This window comes from Hemibagrus wyckioides, unplaced genomic scaffold (assembly GCF_019097595.1).
Source record: "Hemibagrus wyckioides isolate EC202008001 unplaced genomic scaffold, SWU_Hwy_1.0 Contig33, whole genome shotgun sequence".
NCBI lineage: Eukaryota > Metazoa > Chordata > Actinopteri > Siluriformes > Bagridae > Hemibagrus > Hemibagrus wyckioides.
The window spans coordinates 132,501-153,367 of record NW_026690795.1 but is presented as its reverse complement, the minus strand read 5'-3'; the positions used below and the strand labels follow the sequence as shown (position 1 = coordinate 153,367).

The 20,867-nt window shown below is 40.2% G+C and overlaps 2 protein-coding genes across 3 annotated transcripts in view; both read left to right on the top strand.

The window, feature by feature from the left end:
- Positions 1–12,804, top strand: part of ltb4r2b (leukotriene B4 receptor 2b) — a 33,001-nt gene extending 20,197 nt beyond the window's left edge. Inside the window, exons 2-5 of the mRNA XM_058385453.1 lie at positions 1,387–1,940; positions 11,673–11,873; positions 12,185–12,228; positions 12,320–12,804. Coding sequence (XP_058241436.1) covers positions 1,395–1,940; positions 11,673–11,873; positions 12,185–12,228; positions 12,320–12,587 — 1,059 coding nt within the window. The 5' untranslated portion in view covers positions 1,387–1,394 and the 3' untranslated portion in view covers positions 12,588–12,804. The remainder of the gene's footprint in view (positions 1–1,386; positions 1,941–11,672; positions 11,874–12,184; positions 12,229–12,319) is intronic.
- A 2,879-nt stretch (positions 12,805–15,683) lies between these two features.
- The window catches only part of sdr39u1 (short chain dehydrogenase/reductase family 39U, member 1), a 14,312-nt gene continuing 9,128 nt past the window's right edge, over positions 15,684–20,867 (top strand). Inside the window, exons 1-2 of one of the 2 annotated variants that reach the window (XM_058385463.1) lie at positions 15,684–15,822; positions 16,562–16,668. In XM_058385463.1, the coding sequence (XP_058241446.1) occupies positions 16,619–16,668 (50 nt within the window). In that variant the 5' untranslated portion in view covers positions 15,684–15,822; positions 16,562–16,618. The remainder of the gene's footprint in view (positions 15,823–16,561; positions 16,669–20,867) is intronic. The other variant, XM_058385464.1, reaches the window with a different exon arrangement.

Below are 20,867 nucleotides of genomic sequence, written 5' to 3'. Positions count from 1 at the left end.
GGGTGTCCTGGAAAACAAATAAATCTAGTGATACAAAAAGCATTTGGAATGAGAATATTATGGGATACTATCAGCTAATAAAGATACTATAAAAAGTTATAATATATGACTGGATTTAAGATAAAAATCGAGAAAATTTAGCGGAAATTTTAGGTCAGCTTGGCGGAGCTCATAAAAACACGTCTGCACATCTGAATGACATGATGTGATACACACATCCTCCCTCATACACACATCCTCCCTGTGTGGTTCCAGTACCAAAGATTGCACACCCCAAGGAATTTAAACACTTCAGACCTGTTGCCTTAACCTCCCACCCGATGAAGACTATGGAGAGGATCATCCTCTGTCACCTCTGTTCCTTGGTGTGCACAGTGCTCGACCCACTGCAGTTTGCATATCGGCCTGGCATCAGTGTGGACGATGCAGTGATCTACCTGCTGCACCGGGCACTGACTCCCCTGGAGTCTACCAGAAACACTGTGAGAGTCATATTCTTCCAGTGACCAGTATGAGACAGTGTGAGAGCAATAACACCACATTTAACACACCTGCTCCCCATTCACATCTGAGACCTTGTAACACTAACGAGTCACATGACACCGGGGAGGGTAAATGGCTAACTGGGCCCAATTTGGACAATACCACTTAAGGCCTGGTCACACTACAAGACTTTAACCGTCGGTTTAGCCACCTCTCATTGGCTGGAGGTTGTAGCTACAGTTGACACCACGTGACGTTGAGTCGGCCGACCATCCCAGATATTTAACATGCCAGATATCTGGATTTTGTCTGCGAGGTTTCAGCAACGCATCAGCGAGCCTCTTTGATGCATCATTGAGTAGTTCACACATAAAGATTGCCAAGCGCTGATCACCCGCTGATTTTCCCACGATCACAGACCGATCTGTCGGCCAGCTCGTTAATTTACAAATCGGGCTTAAAATCCTGTAGTGTGAACTAGGCTTTAGACATTAATGTCTGTGTGTTGAGTTATTTTGAGGGGACAGTAAATTTACACTGTTATACAGGCTGGACACTCACTACTTTACATTGGAGCAGAGGGTCATTTCTTCAGTGTTGTCACATGAAAAGATATAATAAAATATTTACAAAAATGTGAGGGGTGTACTCACTTTTGTAAGACACTGTATGTCAGTGTGTGTGTTTGTGTATGTATGTCTGTTCTCTTTTTATGTTTTTCACTCTGCTGTTTAGCCTTGTCACATTTCTACTCCATATTTCTTCATCACATTCCTCCTTGTGATCTATAATGTTGCAATCAGAAGCCTCCTGAGATGTTATTGAGAAACTTTCACAGAAAGTGACATGAAACTGTGTTTTTTTTACTATATGTGTCATAACATTTGCTTTCTCCCTCCACAGGTGCCGTAATGATGGTGAACAATACCACAAACTCATTCTCTCCTAATGACACCCAATCAGACCCCACTGTCTCCTTTGCTATCGGTGCCTTCATCCTTGCCATCGTCTTCCTTCTGGGCGTGCCAGGAAACCTCTTCATCATATGGAGCATCCTGGCACGTGCCCGTAAGCGCTCGGTCACCACGTTGATCATCCTGAACCTGGCATGTGCCGATGGTGCCATCATGTGCCTCACTGTGTTCTTCATCTTGTACCTGGCCAAGCAGTCATGGGTATTTGGACACTTCATGTGCAAGCTGCTCTTCTACCTGTGCAACACCAACATGTATGCCTCCATCATGCTCATCACGCTCATGAGTGTGCATCGGCTGCTGACCGTGCTGCGACCACAAGGTGCTCACTTCTTCAAGCGCAGGAGGAACGTGCTATGCATCCTCACCACGCTCTGGCTGCTCGTCTTCATTCTCGCCATCCCTGCTCTGATCTTCAGGAAAGTGATCAAGGAGAACGCCAATCTGACGCTCTGCTCACACCATCACCCTGATCCCAGATATGTACGTATGTGACATCAGACATGTGACTGGGACAGTAGAGAATAGAGTACATGTTACAGAAACAGTACAGTATAAAAGTCACTACAACACTACAACAATACAGACTGCACTACACACGGCACTACAACACTAAACAACACACTGCGCTACACACTACACTACAAAACTACACACTACACTACAACACTACAGACTGCACTACAACACTACAAACTACACTACAAGACTACACACTACACAACAACACTACACACTACACTACACAGTACACTACACACTACACTACACTACACAGTACACTATACTATAAACTACACTACATAATACACTACACACTACAGTACACAACTGCACTACACACTGCAACACTACACACTACACTACACACTGCACTAAACACTGCAGTACACACTGCAATACACACTACACACTGCACTACACAGAGCACTACACTACACACGGCACTACACAATACACACTGCACTATACACTGTACTACACACAGCACTACACACTGCACTACATCACTACACACTACACTACAACACTACAGACTGCACTACAACACTACACACTACACTACAAGACTTCACACTACACTACACAGTACACTACACTATAAACTACACTACACACTACACTGCACTACACACTACACTACACTACACTACACTACACTACACTGCACTGCACTACACACTACACTACACTGCACTACACACTACACTACACAACATTACACACTACACTACACTGCACTACACAACATTACACACTACACTACACCACACTACACACTACACTGAACTACACACTACACTACACTACACTACACACTACACTACACTGCACTACACACTACACTACACTACACGCTACTCTACACACTACACTACACTACACTGCACTACACACTACACTGCACTACACTACACTACACACTACACTACACCACACTACACTACACACTACACTACAATACACTACACAATACACTACACACTACTCTACATACTACACTACACTACAAACTACACTACACAATACACTACACACTACACCACACTACAATACACTACACACTACACTACACTACACTACACTACACACTACACTACACCACACTACACACTACAATACACTACACAATACACTACACACTACTCTACATACTACACTACACTACAAACTACACTACACAATACACTACACACTACACTACACTACACACTACACCACACTACACACTACAATACACAACACAATACACTACACACTACTCTACATACTACACTACACTACAGTGCACTACACAATACACTACACACTACACTACACTACACTACACTACACACTACACCACACTACACACTACAATACACAACACAATACACAACACAATACACTACACACTACACTACATACCACACTACACTACAAACTACACTACACTGCACTACACAATACACTACACACTACACTACACACTACAGTACACTACAAACTACACTACACTGCACAACACAATACACTACACTACACAATACACTACACACTACACTACACAGTGCACAACACACTACACTACACTACAATACACTACACACTCCACTCCACTACACTCCACTACACTACACAGTACACTACACTACACTATACACTACACTACACTACTCACTACAGTACACTACACTACACTACACTACACTATACACTACTCACTACAGTACACTACACAGTACACTACACTACACTACACTATACTACAGTACAGTACACTTCAGTACACTACACTACAGTACACTACACTACACTACACTATACTACAGTACACTACACTACACTACAGTACACTACACTACACTATAATACAGTACAGTACACTTCAGTACACTACACTACAGTACACTACACTACACTACACTATACTACAGTACACTACACTACACTATACTACAGTACAGTACACTTCAGTACACTACACTACAGTACACTACACTACACTACACTATACTACAGTACACTAAACTACACTACAGTACACTACACTACACTATACTACAGTACAGTACACTTCAGTACACTACACTACAGTACACTACACTACACTACACTATACTACAGTACACTACACTACACTACAGTACACTACACTACACTATACTACAGTACAGTACACTACACTATACTACAGTACAGTACACTTCAGTACACTACACTACACTACACTTCAGTACACTACACTACACTACACTACACTTCAGTACACTAAACTACACTACAGTACACTACACTACACTACACTTCAGTACACTAAACTACACTACAGTACACTACACTACACTATACTACAGTACAGTACACTTCAGTACACTACACTACAGTACACTACACTACACTATACTACAGTACACTACACTACACTATACTACAGTACACTACACTACACTATACTACAGTACAGTACACTTCAGTACACTACACTACACTACACTACACTACACTACACTACACTACACTACACTACACTACAGTACACTACACTACACTACAGTACACTACACTACACTATACTACAGTACAGTACACTTCAGTACACTACACTACACTATACTACAGTACAGTACACTTCAGTACACTACACTACAGTACACTACACTACAGTACACTACACTACACTACAGTACACTACACTACAGTACACTACACTATACTACAGTACAGTACAGTACAGTACACTACACTACACTACAGTACACTACACTACACTACACTACACTATACTACACTACACTACACTACACTATACTACTGTACAGTACACTTCAGTACACTACACTTCAGTACACTACACTACAGTACACTACACTACACTATACTACAGTACAGTACACTACACTACAGTACACTACACTACAGTACACTACACTACACTATACTACAGTACACTACACTACACTACACTACACTACACTACAGTACACTACACTACACTACACTACAGTACACTACACTTCAGTACACTACACTTCAGTACACTACACTACAGTACACTACACTACACTATACTACACTACACTACACTACACTATACTACAGTACACTACACTACACTACACTACAGTACACTACACTATACTACACTATACTATACTACAGTACAGTACACTTCAGTACACTACACTTCAGTACACTACACTACAGTACACTACACTACACTATACTACAGTACAGTACACTTCAGTACACTACACTATACTACAGTACAGTACACTTCAGTACACTACACTTCAGTACACTACACTACAGTACACTACACTACACTATACTACAGTACACTACACTACACTACAGTACACTACACTACACTACAGTACACTACAGTACACTACAGTACAGTACACTTCAGTACACTACACTTCAGTACACTACACTACAGTACACTACACTACACTATACTACAGTACAGTACACTTCAGTACACTACACTACACTATACTACAGTACAGTACACTACACTACAGTACACTACACTACAGTACACTACACTACACTACACTTCAGTACACTACACTACACTATACTACAGTACACTACACTACACTACACTACAGTACACTACACTACACTACACTACAGTACAGTACACTTCAGTACACTACACTACACTATACTACAGTACAGTACACTACACTACACTACACTACACTACAGTACACTACACTACACTACACTTCAGTACACTACACTACACTATACTACAGTACACTACACTACACTACACTACAGTACAGTACACTTCAGTACACTACACTACACTATACTACAGTACAGTACACTACACTACACTACACTACAGTACACTACACTACACTACACTACAGTACAGTACACTTCAGTACACTACACTACACTTCAGTACACTACACTACAGTACACTACACTACTCTACACTTCAGTACACTACACTACAGTACACTACACTTTAGTACACTACACTATACTACACTACACTATACTACAGTACAGTACACTTCAGTACACTACACTACACTACACTACACTACACTACACTACACTTCAGTACACTACACTACACTACACTTCAATACACTACACTACACTACACTACAGTACACTACACTACACTACACTACACTACACTTCAGTACACTACACTACAGTACACTACACTACACTACACTACAGTACACTACAGTACACTACACTACACTTCACCAAAAGTACACTACAGTACACTACACTACACTACACTACAGTACACTACACTACAGTACACTACACTACACTACAGTTCACCACAGTACACTACACTACACTACACTACAGTACACTACACTACACTTCACCAAAAGTACACTACAGTACACTACACTACACTACAGTACACTACACTACACTACACTACAGTTCACCACAGTACACTTCAGTACACTATACTACACTACACTACACTACACTACACTACACTACACTACACTACACTACAGCACACTACACTTCAGTACACCACACTACACTACACTTTAGTACACTACACTACAGTACACTACACTACACTACACTACACTACACTACACTACACTACACTACACTACAGTACACTACACTACACTACAGTACAGTACACTTCAGTACACTACACTACACTGTACTACAGTACAGTACACTTCAGTACACTACACTTCAGTACACTACACTACAGTACACTACACTACACTATACTACAGTACACTACACTACACTATACTACAGTACAGTACACTACACTACACTACACTACACTACACTACACTACACTACACTATACTACAGTACACTACACTGCACTACAGTACACTACACTACACTATACTACAGTACACTACAGTACAGTACACTTCAGTACACTACACTACAGTACACTACACTACACTACAGTACACTACACTACACTACACTACAGTACACTACAGTACAGTACACTACACTACACTACACTACACTACACTACACTACAGTACACTACAGTACACTACACTTCAGTACACTACACTTCAGTACACTACACTACAGTACACTACACTACACTATACTACAGTACACTACACTACACTACACTACAGTACACTACACTACACTACACTACAGTACACTACACTACACTACACTATACTACAGTACACTACACTACACTACACTACACTACAGTACACTTCAGTACACTACACTACACTACAGTACACTACACTACAGTACACTACACTACTCTACACTTCAGTACACTACACTACAGTACACTACACTACACTATACTACAGTACACTACACTACACTACACTACAGTACACTACACTACACTACACTACACTACAGTACACTACACTACACTACACTACACTATACTACAGTACACTACACTACACTACACTACAGTACAGTACACTTCAGTACACTACACTACACTACAGTACACTACACTACAGTACACTACACTACTCTACACTTCAGTACACTACAGTACAGTACACTACACTACACTACACTACACTACTCTACACTTCAGTACACTACACTACAGTACACTACACTACAGTACACTACACTACACTATACTACACTACACTATACTACAGTACAGTACACTTCAGTACACTACACTACACTACACTACACTACACTTCAGTACACTACACTACACTACACTACAGTACACTACACTACACTACACTTCAGTACACTACACTACACTACAGTACACTACACTACACTACACTACAGTACACTAAACTACAGTACAGTACACTAAACTACAGTACAGTACACTACACTACACTACACTACACTACAGTACACTACACTACACTACACTACAGTACACTACACTACAGTTCACCACAGTACACTACAGTACACTACACTACACTACAGTTCACCACAGTACACTACACTACACTACACTACACTACACTACACTACACTACAGTTCACCACACTACACTACACTACAGTACACTACACTACAGTACACTACACTACACTACAGTTCACCACAGTACACTACACTACACTACACTACAGTACACTACACTACACTTCACCAAAAGTACACTACAGTACACTACACTACACTACACTACAGTACACTACACTACAGTACACTACACTACACTACAGTTCACCACAGTACACTACACTACACTACACTACACTACACTACAGTACACTACACTACACTTCACCAAAAGTACACTACAGTACACTACACTACACTACACTACAGTACACTACACTACAGTACACTACACTACACTACACTACACTACACTACACTACAGTACAGTACACTTCAGTACACTACACTACACTACACTACAGTATACTACACTACAGTTCACCACAGTACACTACAGTACACTACACTACACTACAGTTCACCACAGTACACTACACTACACTACACTACACTACAGTACACTACACTTCACCAAAAGTACACTACAGTACACTACACTACACTACACTACAGTTCACCACAGTACACTACACTACACTACACTACACTACAGTACACTACACTACACTTCACCAAAAGTACACTACAGTACACTACACTACACTACACTACAGTACACTACACTACACTACACTACACTACAGTTCACCACAGTACACTACACTACACTACACTACAGTACACTACACTACACTTCACCAAAAGTACACTACAGTACACTACACTACACTACAGTACACTACACTACACTACACTACAGTTCACCACAGTACACTTCAGTACACTATACTACACTACACTACACTACACTACACTACACTACAGCACACTACACTTCAGTACACTACACTACACTACACTTCAGTACACTACACTTCAGTACACTACACCACACTACACTACACTTTAGTACACTACACTACAGTACAGTACACTACACTACACCACACTACACTACACTTTAGTACACTACACTACAGTACACTACACTACACTTCAGTACACTACACTACACTTCAGTACACTACACTACACTTCAGTACACTACACTACACTACACTTCAGTACACTACACTACACTTCAGTACACTACACTACACTACACTTTAGTACACTACACTACAGTACACTACAGTACACTACAGTACACTACACTACACTACACCACACTACACTACACTTTAGTACACTACACTACAGTACACTACAGTACACTACAGTACACTACACTACACTACACACTGTATTACTATAAATTACTCTGGAAAAGTTAAAGTAATGATCATTGAAATTAAAGACTAAATAACTTTAATAAATGTAGTGAAAGTGATTGTTGATGTTGATGTTGATTGTTGATTGTTGATGTTGATGTTGATGTTGATGTTGATTGTTGATGTTGATTGTTGATTGTTGATGTGGATTGTTGATTGTTTATGTGGATTGTTGATTGTTGATGATGATGATGATGATGTTGATTGTTGATGTTGATTGTTGATGTTGATTGTTGATTGTTGATTGTTGATTGTTGATGTTGATTGTTGATGTTGATTGTTGATGATGATGTTGATTGATGATGTGGATTGTTGATGTTGATTGTTGATGTGGATTGTTGATGTTGATTGTTGATGTGGATTGTTGATGTTGATTGTTGATGATGATGATTGTTGATGTGGATTGTTGATGTTGATTGTTGATGATGATGTTGATTGTTGATGTGGATTGTTGATGATGATGTTGATTGTTGATGTGGATTGTTGATTGTTGATGTTGATTGTTGATGTTGATTGTTGATTGTTGATGTTGATTGTTGATGATGATGTTGATTGTTGATGATGATGTTGATTGTTGATTGTTGATGTTGATTGTTGATGTGGATTGTTGATGTTGATTGTTGATGATTGTTGATGTGGATTGTTGATGATGATGTTGATTGTTGATGTGGATTGTTGATTGTTGATGATTGTTGATGTGGATTGTTGATTGTTGATGTTGATGTTGATTATGATGATGATGTTGATGATGATGTTGATTGTTGATGTTGATTGTTGATGATGATGTTGATTGTTGATGTTGATTGTTGATGTTGATTGTTGATTGTTGATTGTTGATGTTGATGATGATGATGATGATGATGTTGATGATGATGTTGATTGTTGATGTTGATTGTTGATGATGATGTTGATTGTTGATGTTGATCAATGTTGATGCTGATGATGTTGATTGTTGATTGTTGATTGTTGATTGTTGATATTGATTGTTGATTGTTGATGTTGATTGTTGATTGTTGATTGTTGATTGTTGATGTTGATGTTGATTGTTGATTGTTGATTGTTGATGATGATGATGATGATGATGATGATGATGTTGATTGTTGATGTGGATTGTTGATTGTTGATTGTTGATTGTTGATGATGTGGATTGTTGATTGTTGATTGTTGATGATGATGTTGATTGTTGATTGTTGATATTGATTGTTGATTGTTGCTTGTTGATGATGATGTTGATTGTTGATGTTGATGTTGATTGTTGATGATGATGTTGATTGTTGATGTTGATTGTTGATGATGATGTTGATTGTTGATGTGGATTGTTGATGATGATGTTGATTGTTGATGTGGATTGTTGATTGTTGATGTTGATTGTTGATGTGGATTGTTGATTGTTGATGTTGATGATGATGTTGATTGTTGATGTTGATTGTTGATGTTGATTGTTGATGATGATGTTGATTGTTGATGTGGATTGTTGATGATGATGTTGATTGTTGATGTGGATTGTTGATTGTTGATGTTGATGATGATGTTGATTGTTGATGTTGATTGTTGATTGTTGATGTTGATGATGATGATGATGATGATGTTGATGATGATGTTGATTGTTGATGTTGATTGTTGATGATGATGTTGATTGTTGATGTTGATCAATGTTGATGCTGATGATGTTGATTGTTGATTGTTGATTGTTGATTGTTGATATTGATTGTTGATTGTTGATGTTGATTGTTGATTGTTGATGTTGATGTTGATTGTTGATTGTTGATTGTTGATTGTTGATGATGATGATGATGATGATGATGTTGATTGTTGATGTTGATTGTTGATGTTGATGTTGATTGTTGATATTGATTGTTGATGTTGATGTTGATGTTGATTGCTGATTGTTGATGTTGATTGTTGATTGTTGATTGTTGATTGTTGATTGTTGATTGTTGATTGTTGATGTTGATGATGATGTGGATTGTTGATTGTTGATTGTTGATGATGATGTTGATTGATGATGTGGATTGTTGATGTTGATTGTTGATGATGATGTTGATTGATGATGTGGATTGTTGATGTTGATTGTTGATGATGATGTTGATGATGATGTTGATTGTTGATGTTGATTGTTGATGTGGATTGTTGATTGTTGATGTTGATTTTTGATGATGATGTTGATTGTTGATGTGGATTGTTGATGTTGATTGTTGATGATGATGTTGATTGTTGATGTTGATTGTTGATGTTGATTGTTGATGTGGATTGTTGATTGTTGATGATGATGTTGATTGTTGATGATGATGTTGATTGTTGATGTTGATTGTTGATGTTGATTGTTGATGTGGATTGTTGATTGTTGATGATGATGTTGATTGTTGATGATGATGTTGATTGTTGATGTTGATTGTTGATTGTTGATTGTTGATGTTGATTGTTGATGCTGATCCCGGTGAACAGGAGGCATTCCACATGAGCATGGAGACGGTGCTGGGCTTCCTGCTGCCCTACGGGATCATCGTCAGCAGTTACGTGTGTATTCTCCGCCACTTGCGACAGACACCGTTCAAGAGGCGAGTGCGCAGCGAGAAGCTCATCCTTGCCATCATCATCACTTTCGCTGCTTTCTGGCTGCCGTATCACATCATCAACATCGTCCAGGTGAGCAACAACACACTGACCCCCACCAGCCCTAAACTCTACATCAGATACATCAACATCAGGACACAAAGAAGATATTCAACACGGATCATTCACCTTAGAACCTGATAGAAAATAATACTCATAAAAATACTCTTAATAAAACTCTCGAACAGGAGATTAGAGTTATTTATTCCATAATCTTCCTGACATCACTGCTGTAAACACTCAGGAACACTTCAGAACTAAACTAAAGATACAATTCACAGCACAAAGCAACGATCTGCAGTGTAAAATTCAGAAATCCTGAATGATTCTGTATTTTCTGTCAGGTGGTGTCTGCATGTGCACCAGAGGATTCTCAGCTGCGAAAAAGGTAGGTGTTCTCTCCTCTCAGTAGCTCATGGATGTTAAGGTAAAGTCACGTGACTCATGGTCTAATCTCCGGCCTTGTTTTTTTCCTGAAGGTTGAGCAGCATCTCAAGATTGTGTCGAGCCGCCACTTCCTCTCTGGCCTTCATCAGCAGCTGTGCTAACCCGGTGCTGTACACGCTAGCCGGACGCTCGTACATCCGCACAGACGGACTGTCCTTCATGGCCCGGCTGTTCGAGGGCACGGCGCTGGAGATCATCGGCGGAACGCTCCGAATTCACCGCAAAGTGAGCAGAGCAGGAGCAGCAGTGCTCGCACTGAACAAATGCGACTCCATCACGAACAAAGCAGAGCCAAGCTAACAACAAAATAAAACATTTATATTACTACACAACTAAATCTATTTTTTACAGTGATTCAATCATATAGTGAGTCAGTGATATAGTGATTTAGTGATTCTGTGATATATTGATTCAGTGATATAGTGATTTAGTGATTCTGTGATATATTGATTCAGTAATATAGTGATTTAGTGATTCAGTGATATATTGATTCAGTGATATATTGATATAGTGATTTAGTGATTCAGTGATATATTGATTCAGTGATATAGTTATTTAGTGATTCAGTGATAGTTATTTAGTGATTCAGTGATATAGTGATTTAGTGATTCAGTGATATATTGATTCAGTGATATAGTTATTTAGTGATTCAGTGATATATTGATTCAGTGATATAGTTATTTAGTGATTCAGTGATATAGTTATTTAGTGATTCAGTGATATATTGATTCAGTGATATAGTTATTTAGTGATTCAGTGATATATTGATTCAGTGATATAGTTATTTAGTGATTCAGTGATATAGTGATATAGTTATTTAGTGATTCAGTGATATATTGATTCAGTGATATAGTTATTTAGTGATTCAGTGATATAGTTATTTAGTGATTCAGTGATTCAGTGATATAGTTATTTAGTGATTCAGTGATATAGTGATATAGTGATTTAGTGATTCAATGATATATTGATTCAGTGATATAGTTATTTAGTGATTCAGTGATATAGTGTTATAGTGATTTAGTGATTCAGTGATATATTGATATAGTGATTTAGTGATTCAGTGATATATTGTTATAGTGATTTAGTGATTCAGTGATATAGTGATAATGTGATTTAGTGATTTAGTGATATATTGTTATAGTGATTCAGTGATTCAGTGATAGTTATTTAGTGATATAGTGATATAGTGATATAGTGATTTAGTGATTCAGTGATATAGTGATAATGTGATTTAGTGATATATTGTTATAGTGATTTAGTGATTCAGTGATATAGTGATATAGTGATATAGTTATTTAGTGATTCAGTGATATATTGATTCAGTGATATAGTTATTTAGTGATTCAGTGATATAGTGATATAGTGATTTAGTGATTCAGTGATATATTGATTCAGTGATATAGTTATTTAGTGATTCAGTGATATAGTGATAGTGATATAGTTATTTAGTGATTCAGTGATATAGTGATATAGTGATTTAGTGATTCAGTGATATATTGATTCAGTGATATAGTTATTTAGTGATTCAGTGATATAGTGATATAGTTATTTAGTGATTCAGTGATATAGTGATATAGTGATTTAGTGATTCAGTGATATAGTGATTCAGTGATATAGTTATTTAGTGATTCAGTGATATAGTGATTTAGTGATTCAGTGATATATTGATTCAGTGATATAGTTATTTAGTGATTCAGTGATATAGTGATATAGTGATATAGTTATTTAGTGATTCAGTGATATAGTGATATAGTGATTTAGTGATTCAGTGATATATTGATTCAGTGATATAGTTATTTAGTGATTCAGTGATATAGTGATATAGTTATTTAGTGATTCAGTGATATAGTGATATAGTGATATAGTGATTTAGTGATTCAGTGATATATTGATTCAGTGATATAGTTATTTAGTGATTCAGTGATATAGTGATATAGTGATTTAGTGATTCAGTGATATATTGATTCAGTGATATAGTTATTTAGTGATTCAGTGATATAGTGATATAGTGATATAGTTATTTAGTGATTCAGTGATATAGTGATATAGTGATTTAGTGATTCAGTGATATATTGATTCAGTGATATAGTTATTTAGTGATTCAGTGATATAGTGATATAGTGATATAGTGATTTAGTGATTCAGTGATATAGTGATTCAGTGATATAGTTATTTAGTGATTCAGTGATATATTGATATAGTGATTTAGTGATTCAGTGATATATTGATTCAGTGATATAGTTATTTAGTGATTCAGTGATATAGTTATTTAGTGATTCAGTGATATAGAGATTCAGATGCAATAAGATATATTATTTTCCTCACCTTTGTCCTTCTCTTTATCTCCTCTGAGTCTGAAGTGCCTCTGCCCCTCTACTTCACTCCCTCTCAGAGGTTCTGTAAAGAATTTCAGTGGACTTTTGCTTTTATAAACTGTGTATATTTATAAACTGATTAAGATTTGTGTATGAAAGTTTGAGGTGAGTGTTTACTGAAGACTGAATAAATGTTGATTTCTTCTAAATCTCATTGTGTTAGCAATCTATTTGGTCTTTGTTGTTTTCTTCACAAATATTTCAAAGTAAACCTCCAGTAAACATCAAGCAGCTGGAGTGTCTGAAATGAAATATTCTTTATCATTAAGAACAGCGTGCTAGACCTACAATAGCATGAAAAAGTGTCAGGATATGTCTGTAAGAATTTACAGCTAGCTGGTGTATTACAGCTCAGTGTGTGTGTGTGGAGTATTCTGCCAGTGGGTTTCAACTTCTACATCTTTAATCTGAGGACTTTATTAAACACTGTCTCAGGCTGCAGCCATCTTTATTTACCTCTTCAACAGGGAAATTAACAAATTTCAAATATTTATTCATGTATAATTGTGTATAATAATAATAATAATAATTATTATTATTATTATTATTATTATTATTATTATTATTATTATTATTATTATTATAATGTGCATCAAGAAGGTCCTGGGTTTGAATCCCGGGTTCGACCAGGCAGGGGCCTTTCTGTGTGGAGTTTGCGTGTTCTCCGCGTGCCTGCGTGGGTTTACTCCGGTTTCCTCCCACAGTCCAAAAACATGGACATTAGGTTGATTGGTCATTCTAAATTGCCCATAGGAGTGAGTGTGAGTGTGTGTGGTTGTCTGGCTATATGTGTGGCCCTGTGATGGACTAGTGACCTGTCCAGGGTGTACCCCTGCCTTTCACCCAATGTGTGCTGGGATAGGCTCCAGCAGACCCCTGTGACCCTGATTAGGAATAAAGATAAAGGGTATAGAAGATGGATGGATGGATGGATGGATGGATGATGTGCATCTCATTATTTTCGCTGAACGTTTTGCCCCGACCAACATGGCTGCTGTTTAATTCTACAGTCACGTGGTAAGTCACGTGATAAAGCCTACGGATCCAAAACAGGCTCAGATTGAGTTGGAGGATATACAGTGAGAGTGTAAAAGGTGCTGAGAGACTGAAGGTCAGGAACATCTGGTCATCTGTTTCAGCAGAAATGAGAGTTTTGATCGGTGAGTTCATCTGAAAGTGTTCTGAATGATTTAGTTAATAAAACACGGACTGGAATATTCGCGTGTGAACATCATGGCTAGCTCATTAAACACCACCTTGTCCAGCTGTGTTTCTGTCCCAGTTTCACGGTCAGTGGTCAGTGAGCGGTCATTAACTCAGTTCAGGCTGCAGTCCGATTCTTTACGCTTAGACAGGTCAGATCTGTTACGAGGCGCTGGGAGAAATATTATTTATTTTTCTCCGGGAATGCGGAAGGTCCCGCCCCCGCGCTAGGATTGGATCTTATTTTCCCCGCTTCCTGCTTTTCTTGCACCAGGATTGGTTCATATTTTTCTGCCTCTTTTGTCTACGTTCGGATTGGCTGTTAATTTTCGGTTACTGTCGCTCAGTCGGAAGCCAGACCGAAGGGCTGCGATACGTCATCGCGTCCGCCATATTGGGTGGGTCAAAATTTGATGCAAATCCTCAGGGCTTGTTTCAATTAGCTCCTGAGGTCAGATACATGGTGTAGAGGTCAGGCACTGCTGAGGTCACTGGCTCACTGCACATAGGGACACTGATGACTCAACTTCTGGGGACATTTCCCCCAAAATGTTATTTTTCCCATAAAAATATTACAATTGTTGATGTTTTATAAATGTTTTAGCTTCTGTCATGGTGACATCACTGGACAGTCTGGTGAGAACAGTTACCATTAGCATCATGTCCAGTCCTGACCGGTTTTCACTTTTCTCTCAGGTGGTGGATCGGGGTTCGTCGGCCGTGAACTCACTAAACTTCTAAAGGTCAAAGGTCATGAGGTCACCATTATATCACGGCAGCCTGGTCAGGGCCAGGTCACGTGGGTCAGATTTAACGTTTATTTACACGTTCCTGCTCTACACTTTACACTCCATCTCTGTCTGTGTGTTTCAGTAAACACGTGGGTGTGTGTGTGTGTGTTTCAGTAAACACGTGGGTGTGTGTGTGTGTGTTTCAGTAAACACGTTGGTGTGTGTGTGTGTGTTTCAGTAAACACGTGGGTGTGTGTGTGTGTGTTTCAGTAAACACGTGGGTGTGTGTGTGTGTGTTTCAGTAAACACGTGGGTGTGTGTGTGTGTGTTTCAGTAAACACGTGGGTGTGTGTGTGTGTGTTTCAGTAAACGCGTGGGTGTGTGTGTGTGTGTGTGTGTGTTTCAGTAAACACGTGGGTGTGTGTGTGTGTGTGTTTCAGTAAACACGTGGGTGTGTGTGTGTTTCAGTAAACACGTGGGTGTGTGTGTGTTTCAGTAAACACGTGGGTGTGTGTGTGTTTCAGTAAACACGTGGGTGTGTGTGTGTGTGTTTCAGTAAACACGTGGGTGTGTGTGTGTGTGTTTCAGTAAACACGTGGGTGTGTGTGTGTGTGTTTCAGTAAACACGTGGGTGTGTGTGTGTGTGTGTGTTTCAGTAAACACGTGGGTGTGTGTGTGTGTGTGTGTTTCAGTAAACACGTGGGTGTGTGTGTGTGTGTTTCAGTAAACACGTGGGTGTGTGTGTGTGTTTCAGTAAACACGTGGGTGTGTGTGTGTGTGTTTCAGTAAACACGTGGGTGGGTGTGTGTGTGTTTCAGTAAACACGTGGGTGGGTGGGTGTGTGTTTCAGTAAACACGTGGGTGGGTGGGTGTGTGTTTCAGTAAACACGTGGGTGGGTGGGTGTGTGTTTCAGTAAACACGTGGGTGTGTGTGTGTGTTTCAGTAAACACGTGGGTGTGTGGGTGGGTGTGTGTTTCAGTAAACACGTGGGTGGGTGGGTGGGTGTGTGTTTCAGTAAACACGTGGGTGGGTGGGTGGGTGTGTGTTTCAGTAAACACGTGGGTGGGTGGGTGTGTGTTTCAGTAAACACGTGGGTGGGTGGGTGTGTGTTTGAGTAAACACGTGGGTGGGTGGGTGTGTGTTTGAGTAAACACGTGGGTGGGTGGGTGTGTGTTTCAGTAAACACGTGGGTGGGTGGGTGTGTGTTTCAGTAAACACGTGGGTGGGTGGGTGTGTGTTTCAGTAAACACGTGGGTGGGTGGGTGTGTGTTTCAGTAAACACGTGGGTGGGTGGGTGTGTGTTTCAGTAAACACGTGGGTGGGTGGGTGTGTGTTTCAGTAAACACGTGGGTGTGTGGGTGTGTGTTTCAGTAAACACGTGGGTGTGTGGGTGTGTGTTTCAGTAAACACGTGGGTGTGTGGGTGTGTGTTTCAGTAAACACGTGGGTGTGTGTGGGTGTGTTTCAGTAAACACGTGGGTGTGTGTGGGTGTGTTTCAGTAAACACGTGGGTGTGTGTGTGTGTTTCAGTAAACGTGGGTGTGTGTGTGTGTTTCAGTAAACACGTGGGTGTGTGTGTGTGTGTTTCAGTAAACACGTGGGTGTGTGTGTGTGTGTTTCAGTAAACACGTGGGTGTGTGTGTGTGTGTTTCAGTAAACACGTGGGTGGGTGGGTGGGTGGGTGTGTTTCAGTAAATGTGTGTGTGTGTTTCAGTAAACACGTGGGTGTGTGTGTGTTTCAGTAAACACGTGGGTGTGTGTGTGTTTCAGTAAACACGTGTGTGTGTGTGTGTGTGTGTGTGTTTCAGTAAACACGTGTGTGTGTGTGTGTGTGTGTTTCAGTAAACACGTGTGTGTGTGTGTGTGTGTGTTTCAGTAAACACGTGGGTGTGTGTGTGTTTCAGTAAACACGTGGGTGTGTGTGTGTTTCAGTAAACACGTGGGTGTGTGTGTGTTTCAGTAAACACGTGTGTGTGTGTGTGTGTGTGTGTGTTTCAGTAAACACGTGTGTGTGTGTGTGTGTGTGTTTCAGTAAACACGTGTGTGTGTGTGTGTGTGTGTTTCAGTAAACACGTGGGTGTGTGTGTTTCAGTAAACACGTGGGTGTGTGTGTTTCAGTAAACACGTGGGTGTGTGTGTGTTTCAGTAAACACGTGGGTGTGTGTGTTTCAGTAAACACGTGTGTGTGTGTGTGTGTTTCAGTAAACACGTGTGTGTGTGTGTGTTTCAGTAAACACGTGTGTGTGTGTGTGTGTTTCAGTAAACACGTGTGTGTGTGTGTGTGTTTCAGTAAACACGTGTGTGTGTGTGTGTGTGTGTTTCAGTAAACACGTGGGTGTGTGTGTGTTTCAGTAAACACGTGGGTGTGTGTGTTTCAGTAAACACGTGTGTGTGTGTGTGTTTCAGTAAACACGTGTGTGTGTGTGTGTTTCAGTAAACACGTGTGTGTGTGTGTGTTTCAGTAAACACGTGTGTGTGTGTGTGTGTTTCAGTAAACACGTGTGTGTGTGTGTGTGTGTGTTTCAGTAAACACGTGGGGGTGTGTGTGTTTCAGTAAACACGTGGGTGTGAGTGTGTTTCAGTAAACACGTGGGTGTGAGTGTGTTTCAGTAAACACGTGGGTGTGAGTGTGTTTCAGTAAACACGTGGGTGTGAGTGTGTTTCAGTAAACACGTGGGTGTGAGTGTGTTTCAGTAAACACGTGGGGGTGGGGGTGTTTCAGTAAACACGTGGGGGTGGGGGTGTTTCAGTAAACACGTGGGGGTGGGGGTGTTTCAGTAAACACGTGGGGGTGGGGGTGTTTCAGTAAACACGTGGGGGTGTTTCAGTAAACACGTGGGGGTGTTTCAGTAAACACGTGGGGGTGTTTCAGTAAACACGTGGGGGTGTTTCAGTAAACACGTGGGTGGGTGGGTGTGTGTGTGTGTGTGTTTCAGTAAACGTGTGTGTGTGTGTTTCAGTAAACACGTGTGTGTGTGTGTGTGTGTGTTTCAGTAAACACGTGTGTGTGTGTGTTTCAGTAAACACGTGGGTGTGTGTGTTTCAGTAAACACGTGGGTGGGTGTGTGTGTGTGTGTGTGTGTGTGTTTCAGTAAACGTGTGTGTGTGTGTTTCAGTAAACACGTGTGTGTGTGTGTGTGTGTGTTTCAGTAAACACGTGGGTGTGTGTGTTTCAGTAAACACGTGGGTGTGTGTGTGTGTTTCAGTAAACACGTGGGTGGGTGGGTGTGTGTTTCAGTAAACACGTGGGTGTGTGTGTGTGTTTCAGTAAACACGTGGGTGTGTGTGTGTGTTTCAGTAAACACGTGGGTGGGTGTGTGTGTGTTTCAGTAAACACGTGGGTGGGTGTGTGTGTGTTTCAGTAAACACGTGGGTGGGTGTGTGTGTGTTTCAGTAAACGTGTGTGTGTGTTTCAGTAAACGTGTGTGTGTGTTTCAGTAAACGTGTGTGTGTGTTTCAGTAAACACGTGTGTGTGTGTGTTTCAGTAAACACGTGTGTGTGTGTGTGTTTCAGTAAACACGTGGGTGTGTGTGTGTTTCAGTAAACACGTGGGTGTGTGTGTGTTTCAGTAAACACGTGGGTGTGTGTGTGTTTCAGTAAACACGTGGGTGTGTGTGTGTTTCAGTAAACACGTGGGTGTGTGTGTGTTTCAGTAAACACGTGGGTGTGTGTGTGTTTCAGTAAACACGTGGGTGGGTGTGTGTTTCAGTAAACACGTGGGTGGGTGTGTGTTTCAGTAAACACGTGGGGGTGTGTGTGTTTCAGTAAACACGTGGGTGGGTGTGTGTTTCAGTAAACACGTGGGTGGGTGTGTGTTTCAGTAAACACGTGGGTGGGTGGGTGTTTCAGTAAACACGTGGGTGGGTGGGTGTTTCAGTAAACACGTGGGTGGGTGGGTGTTTCAGTAAACACGTGGGTGGGTGGGTGTTTCAGTAAACACGTGGGTGGGTGGGTGTTTCAGTAAACACGTGGGTGGGTGGGTGTTTCAGTAAACACGTGGGTGGGTGTGTGTGTGTTTCAGTAAACGTGTGTGTGTGTTTCAGTAAACACGTGGGTGTGTGTGTGTGTGTGTGTTTCAGTAAACGTGTGTGTGTTTCAGTAAACACGTGTGTGTGTGTGTGTGTTTCAGTAAACACGTGTGTGTGTGTTTCAGTAAACACGTGTGTGTGTGTGTTTCAGTAAACACGTGTGTGTGTGTTTCAGTAAACACGTGTGTGTGTGTGTTTCAGTAAACACGTGTGTGTGTGTGTTTCAGTAAACACGTGTGTGT